General features: G+C 40.7%; 1 protein-coding gene across 8 annotated transcripts in view; it reads left to right on the forward strand.

The window, feature by feature from the left end:
- The window catches only part of LOC148149700 (basic immunoglobulin-like variable motif-containing protein), a 35,926-nt gene extending 26,136 nt beyond the window's left edge, over positions 1 to 9,790 (forward strand). For 6 of the 8 annotated variants that reach the window (XM_087987858.1, XM_087987852.1, XM_087987859.1 and 3 more), the window contains 3 exons: positions 1,078 to 1,188; positions 7,402 to 7,498; positions 9,083 to 9,790. In XM_087987858.1, the coding sequence (XP_087843984.1) occupies positions 1,078 to 1,188; positions 7,402 to 7,498; positions 9,083 to 9,376 (502 nt within the window). In that variant the 3' untranslated portion in view covers positions 9,377 to 9,790. The remainder of the gene's footprint in view (positions 1 to 1,077; positions 1,189 to 7,401; positions 7,499 to 9,082) is intronic. The other 2 variants (XM_087987860.1, XM_087987856.1) reach the window with 2 other exon arrangements.
- The last annotated feature ends 151 nt before the right edge of the window (positions 9,791 to 9,941 follow it).

Below are 9,941 nucleotides of genomic sequence, written 5' to 3' on the forward strand. Positions count from 1 at the left end.
CTAACACCAGTGCTTCATTGGACACTCACTGATGACGTTAACTAGTATGGTAACAAAATGTCTGAAAATGAATCTACCAGCTCAGTGAGCAAGCCTACACCTTTAATTGCAATGCTTCTCTGGGTAGCTTTATGATACTGTTGCCTCAGTGTGGATTTCAATGATAAACTAATTGCAAGAAAACTTGAATTCTGATTCATTCTAATTGAAAGAAATGTAACATTACAGAAGTTTTAAGAGAGTCAAATATTTGCTTTTTCATGTGAATAATTAATTACATATGGTTTTTTAAAAATGGCTGTCATCTTAATTGTTCTAAAATTACAGAGAAAAAGTATACTAGTTTGAAATATTAGTTAAGATTAGAGTGGTGCTGGAAAAGCACAGCAGGTCAGGCAGCATCTGATGAGCAGGAAAATAGATGCTTCAGGCAAAAGCCCTTTATCAGGAATTGTCAGCCCTTCCTGATGAAGGGCTTTTGCCTGAAGTGTCGATTTTTCCTGCTCGTCAGATGCCTGACCTGCTGTGCTTTTCCAGCACCACTCTAATCTTGACTCTGATCTCCAGCATTTGTAGTCCTTGCTTTTGCTAGTTTGAAATATTAGGGAACCGATGGATACTATTAGATGCAAGTGTACCCACTTAAACTTACATTTTCACAATGTTTATGTACTAATCAACAAATGTAAATTATTTTGAGATTCTGCTATTACTATGCTAATTGGGTAGATACCTGTGATATGAAAGATGTTATAGAAGAGGGTTGAATTACTTCATTTTTTTTAAGCAATTATTTTACATTCTTATGGATTCTTCTTTGACAACAGTTTGTGGAGAATTCTATGTTCTAATCATTTTTGTTTCAACTGTTTCCACAGTTAATTTCTTTTGTTATTTCAAATATCTGTAACTAATGGAAATAATGCATCATTATTATCCTATAAATAACAGAAAATGAACCTATGATGTACCCTTTCCATTTTCATATTGTTCTTAAATTGGGTGACAGTCCACTTGCATATCTAATTGCAGATGGACAAGAGAATAAAGTATTCCATTTCCAATTACATATTGCAGACATTTTGTTTTGCCTTTTGCTTACAGAGGGAAGCTGCCCCTTGATGAAATGGAGTTTTGGATTTTAATAGGTGAACCAAGTAAGAAACATCCAGCCATTCACTGCAAAAAGTAAGTTTAACATGATATCACATCAGTATGCTACATTATAAGGTCACTTGATGACACAGGTAAAACAATAGCTACACCACACAGATCCAAGGTTTGGTCCACACTGAACTAGCTCTCTCAGCTAGTCTTTATCAAATAACAGTGTACATAAACTATCACCAAAAGGTCAAACCTGGGGACAATGTTAGTACAAGAGCTACCTGATATTTTGACTTAGCTCCAAAACAAAATGATCAAAGTTTATGAGAAGATTTGTAGCTCGGATGCTCGTTGTTGTGGTTCTGTTCGCCGAGCTGGGAATTTGTGTTGCAGACGTTTCGTCCCCTGTCTAGGTGACATCCTCAGTGCTTGGGAGCCTCCTGTGAAGCGCTTCTGTGATGTTTCCTTCGACATTTATAGTGGTTTCTCTCTGCCGCTTCCGGTTCCAGCTGTCCGCTGCAGTGGCCGGTATATTGGGTCCAGGTCGATGTGCTTGTTGATTGAATCTGTGGATGAGTGCCATGCCTCTAGGAATTCCCTGGCTGTTCTTTGTTTGGCTTGTCCTATAATAATGTTGTCCCAGTCGAATTCATGTTGCTTGTCATCTGCGTGTGTGGCTACTAAGGATAGCTGGTCGTGTCGTTTCGTGGCTAGTTGGTGTTCATGAATGCAGACAAAGACAGAATGACGGTCATCCTGGACAAAGCAGACTACATCCAAAAAGCACAACAACTACCTGCAGATACCAACACCGACCAAAAGAGGGAGTTTGACCCCACCCCACAGCTCACCAATAGGATAAACAACACACTGAGGAACCTACAAAAAAACGGACAGATAACCAGGTTTGACCAACAGAGAATGAAACCTGAACGCAACAACACCTCCAGATTCTATGGACTACCTAAAGTGCACAAACCAGACATCCCACTCAGACCCATAGTATCACTACCCCAGGGACACCATCACACAAACTGGCTAAAGAACTACAGCAGAAACTGAAACACCTGATCAGCGGATCCAGAAATCTATACAATCAACACAGGAATTCTTGGACATCATCAGAAATATACACACAGACAAGGTAGAAACTATGGTCTCATTCGATGTAACGGCACTGTTCACCTCTATCGACAAAACCCTAGCCAGAGAAACAATAACCAACCTGCTGGACATACAGAACAGACAATAGGACGGTGAACCTATCAACAAAGACTGCACACTCAAACTACTGGACCTGTGCCTCACAACACACTTCACATTCAACAACCAAATATATGAACAAATCAACGGCACACCCATGGGCTCACCCATCTCTGGACTCATAGCAGAAGCGGTAATGCAAAGGTTAGAACAAACAGTCTTACCCCAAATTCAACCCAAACTCTGGGTCAGATATGTGGATGACACCTTTGTAATCATTAAAAACACAGAAATAGAGAACATACACCGGATCATCAACGCCACACTCACAGGAATCCGATTCACGAGAGAGGAAGAAAAGGACAACCAACTCCCATTCCTAGACGTGATGGTACAGAGAACACCGAACGGAGAATTCACCACAAAGGTATACAGGAAAGACACACACAGACCAAGTCCTGAACTACAAAGCAACCACCCCAACACACGAAAGAAGTTGCATCAAGACACTATTCAAAAGAGCCACAACACACTGCAGTACACCAGAACTGCAAAAAGAGGAAGAAGAACACCTATACAATGTATTCACCAAAAACGAATACCTGCGCATTTTCATCAACAGATGCCTAAGGGAAAGACAACGGAACGAGGACATGCCGCAACCCAAAGGACTAGCCACACTACCATACATCAAAAACATTTCTGAACTGACAGCCAGACTACTGCGACCACTAGGACTCATAACAGCACACCACCAACAGCCACTCTCAGACTACAACTCACCAGGACGAAGGACCCGATACCCAGCATGAGCAAAACCAATGTAGTGTACAAAATCCCATGCAAGGACTGCACAAAACGCTACATAGGACAAACAGGAAGACAGCTAACAATCCGCATCCATGAACACCAACTAGCCACGAAACGACACGACCAGCTATCCTTAGTAGCCACACACGCAGATGACAAGCAACATGAATTCGACTGGGACAACACTACTATTATAGGACAAGCCAAACAAAGAACAGCCAGGGAATTCCTAGAGGCATGGCACTTATCCACAGATTCAATCAATAAGCACATCGACCCGGACCCAATATACCGGCCACTGCAGCGGACAGCTGGAACTGACAACCGGAAGCGGCAGATTCAAACCACTACAAATGCCAGAGGAAAGATCACAGAAGCGCTTCACAGGAGGCTCCCAAGCACTGAGGATGTCACCTAGACAGGGGACGAAACGTCTGCAACACAAATTCCCAGCTCGGCGAACAGAACCACAACAACAAAATGATCACTTGAACAACAGGTCTCCTGTGGAATCACCCCAACAAGGAGTCAACACCTTTAAAGGAGAAAACTGACAAAGAATATTAATGAAGTAGTGGACTGTTGAAGGCAGGAGAGCCTTTTAAAGGAAAGCAAGGTAGCATAGTTTTGACATCGTATTCCTCCATATTGGTAAACATTTCTATGAAGAAATTTTGCCATTTGATTTTAATTGATTTTTAACTATATATAATTGAAAGCAAAAATATTATTCCGACAAATCTGCAATTTGTTTAGTCAGTGGCACTTTGAGAAAATGTTGTGCTTGGATTCTGTTCTTATGAAAAAATGTCCATAGGAAATGAGAGTTAGAATGGGCCATTTGGCCCATCCAGTCCTCTCCTGCATTCAGTATGATTAAAGTCTTTTTTTCAACTCCACCTCCATTCACTATTCATATGAAGCTTAATTCTTGTGTACTATAAGAATCTTACCACTGAGCTGTCACCACATTTCTGGGGTGCTGAATTCCAAATGATTGACACTTCATTCTGAGATTGTGACCTCCTGTTGTAGAGTCCAAGCATAACATTTGCTCAGCGTTCATCCTATCTCACCCTTTTTAATTTAGAATTCACAGGAAAAGCTTCCGTTTTAATGCACTTAGCATTTTGTTGTGTAATGAATGAGATGAAGTTTTGACTCTTGGTCTCTGTGGTTTATGTTTCATGTTCGACCTGGCTCCACTATTATACTTATGACCACAGACAGAGATTCTTTGCAGTGAGATTTCTTGGATTGTTGACTCTACAGAACTTTGAGGCTGACCACTTTGCCCCTTACTGATTATTGCCAGAGGCTAGAACCAAAAATCCTTCCCTAGAAATTATTATTTTCCTGCCTTCATGAATGGTATAGTCATTCGATCTATACTGATTTGCACCTGTGATCTGTTACTTGGGACACTAGGATAATTGCTGGAAATGTGTTGCTGGAAAAGCGCAGCAGGTCAGGCAGCATCCAGGGAACAGGAGAATCGACGTTTCGGGCATAAGCCCTTCTTCAGGAATGAGGAAAGTTTGTCCAGCAGGCTAAGATAAAAGGTAGGGAGGAGGGACTTGGGGGAGGGGTGTCGGAAATGTGATAGGTGGAAAGAGGTCAAGGTGAGGGTGATAGGTCAGACTGGGGTGGGGGCGGAGAGGTTGGGAAGAAGATCTCAGGTTAGGAAGGCGGTGCTGAATTTGATGGATTTGACTGAGACAGGGTGGGGGGGAGGGGAATTGAGGAAACTGGTGAAATCCGAGTTCATCCCTTGTGGTTGGAGGGTTCCTAGCCGGAAGATGAGGCGTTCTTCCTCCAACCGTCGTTTTGTTGTGGTCTGACGATGGAGGAGTCCAAAGACCTGCATATCCTTGGTGGAGTGGGAGGGGGAATTGAAATGTTGAGCTACAGGGTGGTTGGGTTGGTTGGTCCCAGAGGTGTTCTCTGAAACGCTCTGCAAGTAGCCGGCCTGTCTCCCCAATATAGAGGAACACCTCTGGGACACCCGGACCAACCAACCCAACCACCCTGTAGCTCAACATTTCAATTCCCCCTCCCACTCCACCAAGGATATGCAGGTCTTTGGACTCCTCCATCGTCAGACCACAACAAAACGACGGTTGGAGGAAGAACGCCTCATCTTCTGGCTAGGAACCCTCCAACCACAAGGGATGAACTCGGATTTCACCAGTTTCCTCATTTCCCCTCCCCCCACCCTGTCTCAGTCAAATCCATCAAATTCAGCACCGCCTTCCTAACCTGCAATCTTCTTCCTGACCTCTCCGCCCCCACCCCAGTCTGACTTATCACCCTCACCTTGACCTCTTTCCACCTATCACATTTCCGACGCCCCTCCCCCAAGTCCCTCCTCCCTACTTTTTATCTTAGCCTGCTGGACAAACTTTCCCCATTCCTGAAGAAGGGCTTATGCCCGAAACGTCGATTCTCCTGTTCCCTAGATGCTGCCTGACCTGCTGCGCTTTTCCAGCAACACATTTCCAGCTCTGATCTCCAGCATCTGCAGACCTCACTCTCTCCCCAAACTGGGATAATTGGCAGATGTACTCAAGCATACATCTTAAAGAAGAGACATTGCTCAGAAGTCCAAGAAAATCAGAAAAGGTGGCATGGTGGCTGAGTGGTTAGCATTGCTGCCTCACAGCACCAGGGACCTGGGTTCAATTCCAGCCTCTGGCGACTGCACAAACTCCAGACAGACATTCTCTGTATGGGTTTCCTGCCACAATCCAAAGATATGCAGGTTTGGTGAATTGGCCATGCTATATTGTCCAGTGTTCAGAGGTGTGTAGGTTACGTGCATTAGTCAGGGGGGTGAATGCAGTGTAATAGGGTAGGAGTATGGGTGGATTAATCTTCGGATGGTCGGTGTGGACCTGTTGGGCCGAAGGGCCTTTTTCCATACTATAGGAATTTTATCACTTGTCTGAACATTCCAGTAAATTCTGTCTTTTCCAGTACCACTGGAGAAGAGAGAGGATTCACCTACCTCCATTCTCAGTTGGTATTTACTTGTTTATCTCCGAAATATGAGGAGGAACAAGGACACCTGGAGGGAAATTGAAAGCAACAAAATTATGTAAATGTAAAGTCTCATATCTCAGTTCCTGTGCACTATTTAGGATAATACAATTTATCTCCTAGTATCTTCACATGTTCTTTGTACCAAAGTACATCTCCTCACAATTCTCTGCCTTGAACTTCATCTGCAACCTTTGTCTGCCCACTCCACCAAATTGTCAATATCATTTAACAGTTCTACACTTCACTATTATAAACTGTGAGAATGGTATTGTTTGCAAATTTTCAGATTGTCTCCTCCACACCAAGATCTAGACCAAGAGTTCCAATACTGACACCTGGAGAACTTCACGAGAAACCTTCCAACCTGAAAAATTCCCATTTAACCATTATTGTTTCTTATACCTCAGCCAATTTTGTATATAAATCTATATCAAAAGCAAATCTTGAAATAGATAATACTGTACATATAATCCTGTGGTAACTATTGTTATGGACTAGACCAGACCACTCAAAACATGCTTGGGCAGGCAACCCAGATCATAACTTTGCAATTTGTTTCAGTAAGTGTACAGTGAAAATTACCTGGAGTAAGTTAGCTGGTGGACTACCAGGTTTTAAAACAGACAAAAAATGTATTCACAAAAATACACAAATGAAGTCAATCTATCCAAACTAGACTTTATTATCCTGCTGCAAATATACACAACAGTGCCAATAAGCGAACCCCCTTTTAAAAACAGTAAAAAAAAAGGAACAGATGCTTACAGGTTTAAGTTAGAAGGGCAGAAGAAAGAGTTTAGCAAACTGTTTCCACATAGCTCACTGTTGCACATAGCTCACTGTTGAACTCCTAACTAGTTCTAGGCTGGACTGAACTGCTGAGCTCGGGAGCTGACCACTCCCCTTTCATTGTACACGTGACTTTGAAAACATGACCACTTAGGCCTGAAGTCTCATCTGTTTACATAGAAACAAAAATGCCTCTCAATACCCTTTAATCTGTGTACCAAACCAGTCTAATCGGCACCTAGAGCAATTACAACCCCTCTGGGGAAAAACCAACGACATTGTTCCTTTTCTCAAGGATACTGCTTTTAGAAAAAAGAAACCAGCTGTGTGACACAATTGTTGAGAATTTGAAGTGTGGTTGGTTTCTTACAAAGATTTTCTTTGTGGTTACTGGATGTTAGTGATGCAATGATTATGTCCTTTAATACAGTGACTTATTTCTAACTGCAGATGGGCAGACATAGTCCTAGATCTCAACACTCAGAATCCTGAGTACCTTGATATTCGGAATCCTGAAAAAGGTATACAATATAGAAAAACGAAAAAGGTAACAATGAATGATTTTGGATTTTTTGGAAGATGTCTGTAATATAATAAATGTTTGATCTCAGTTTTGCACTTGTGCTGTGAATTATAGGAGTATTAACAAGCAACACAATTGGATGGACTCAGCAGGCAATGGTTGGCTCTTAAGAAAACTGGTGTCTGCAGTCTCCAGAATCATTTTCAGAACAGCTGCTTACAAAGATGGGTCAGCCCTTGCCTTTTATAAGCACTAGTTTGATGTGCTTTTGAGTTAACTTTTTCTATTTTGGTGTAACTGGAAATTGAGGGCTAAGTTCATAGCAAATTTGTTGAAAATACAATATTCCAAAGTTATTTTCTAAGCTTTCCATTAAGGTGAAAATGAATATGCTCAGTCAGATTTTAGATTTCACTAAATTCTGGGCCATTTAATGTGAGTCCTGCAATCAATGCCAGATTTGTGAGCAAGAACATAGACTATGCAAAATAAAATTTACCAAATATTTGTGTCAAATCAGTAAGGAGGTTATGGCATGAGATAATTTGCCTGTACGAGTGACTATTATATTTCATAGAATCCCCTACAGTTTGGAAACAGATATTTGGCCCAACAATTCCACACCAACTCTCTAAAGAGCACCCCACCCAGACACAAACCAATAACTTTTTTAATTTGAGTAATCCTTGCCCTGTTTCACATTCTCCCCTAAATGGAAGAACACTAGTGTGATATAAAGCAACTTTTGGGAGTTGGGAATATAGGGCAAGTTTGTAAGTCTGAGATTTATACTTGAGTATCAACAATGGAATTATCCCTCCATGTTCTTTTTTTCTCTCCAGCAGAACAGTTAAGCTGTTTTCTTTTCAGGATATGTTTTATGCAGCATATTTGAAACTGGCAAACTTCATTTGGCGAGCATTTATAATCTTGATTACTGATTCAATCCAACAGTTTAATTTGTATGAATTACCATTAGTCACAGTTAATACTGATAAACTACATAACAATCTTAATTGTACTGGAGTCTTAGTGGCTAGCTTTTATTGCCCATTCCCAACACACTTACTCCCAAAAAAAACCTTAGATGTGCTAAATCTTTATAAATTACTGGCTCAATGCCAAATGGGGCACCGTGGCCAATTAGGAAAGAGGTCAAGGCCTTGGAGAATCTATAGAGACAATTTCCTAGCATTGTACCAAACCTAAAAAACATCAGTTATATGGAAAGATTGATGATTCTATGATTATTCCTGAAGCAAAAAATGAAAAATCTTGAAATATCTGAGATTAATAAAGAAGTTGTTTTCAGTGGCAGAGGGTTCAGTAACCAAAGGAGACTGATTCTAGATAATTAGGAAAAGAATCAGAAGCCACATCATGACTTGAAGTACACTATCTGAAATTGTAGTGGAAGCAGATTCATTACTTTTCAAAAGCAAAGTGATTTAATACTTAAAGAAAATAAAAATTAGTAGAAATGAGGTGAGTGAGACTAATTGCATAGTTCTTCTATAAAAGTGGTACTGGTTGGATGGGCCAAAAAGCTGCCTTCTGTTCTGTATCATGATCTTTGCCTTAATAATGATTTGAAATGTCTCTAATCAGGTTGGTGGAAACTTGCATTGCATAATAGCGTTCCAAAAACTGAACTGGCAAAAATTAAGCACGTGGATGATGAGCATTGGAAATTTCAGGTGCGAAACACGTTCAAAAGTATCAGACTGCAAGTCCAGTAAATCTGCCCTTTGTTTGGAAAGAGTTTTAAACGATCATGAACCATCAGTGAATGACAGTGGTGTATTTCAGCAAGCATCTGAATGGAAGCAGGTCACAGGTCCATACGATTACAGAGATGGTGGATCTCCTGAAAGTGACACTGAAGAAGAAAGTATTGAATGAATTTAATGTATGAATAGGTGTGACATAAAATGACTTGGGCATGTTTTAGACTCAGATTTAAGTAGGTACAAGTGTAAAGCATGGTCTGGAAAAATGAGAAAAAATGATCTTACAGCAAAGTATGCACTGTTTCCAGTGATGTCAAAAGGTGTTTCAAAACGTGAAGTTGAAAACTTATAATTGTGTAATAAACAATTCATAGGCAAGTCTGTATACAGAACTGTTGTGTAAATGTAGGGATTAATTAGTGTAAGCATAGTGAGGTATTGTTAAAGACAAATCCTGTTTTTATTTTCCATTTTTCAAAGTCTTTTTTTAAGAGGAATGAGTTCGAAACCATTGTAAAGAAAAATAGAAGTATCTCTTTTTTGGAGATGGTTTTAAAAATTAATAAACTACTCTGATTTAGTCAAATTGTGGACTGATGTCTGCGAAACACAAGAAATCTCGTAGGTCAGACAATATAGTGGCATGGAGACCACTTTGAGCACCATTCATTGGGAAGGGGAAAACATATTGGCTGGCCATTTTCTTTAAATGCTTAATATTAGAAGTTTGTTGATGT

Source organism: Chiloscyllium plagiosum, unplaced genomic scaffold (genome assembly GCF_037043375.1).
Source record: "Chiloscyllium plagiosum isolate Xiang-an unplaced genomic scaffold, Cpla_swu_hap1 HiC_scaffold_6, whole genome shotgun sequence".
Classification (NCBI taxonomy): domain Eukaryota; kingdom Metazoa; phylum Chordata; class Chondrichthyes; order Orectolobiformes; family Hemiscylliidae; genus Chiloscyllium; species Chiloscyllium plagiosum.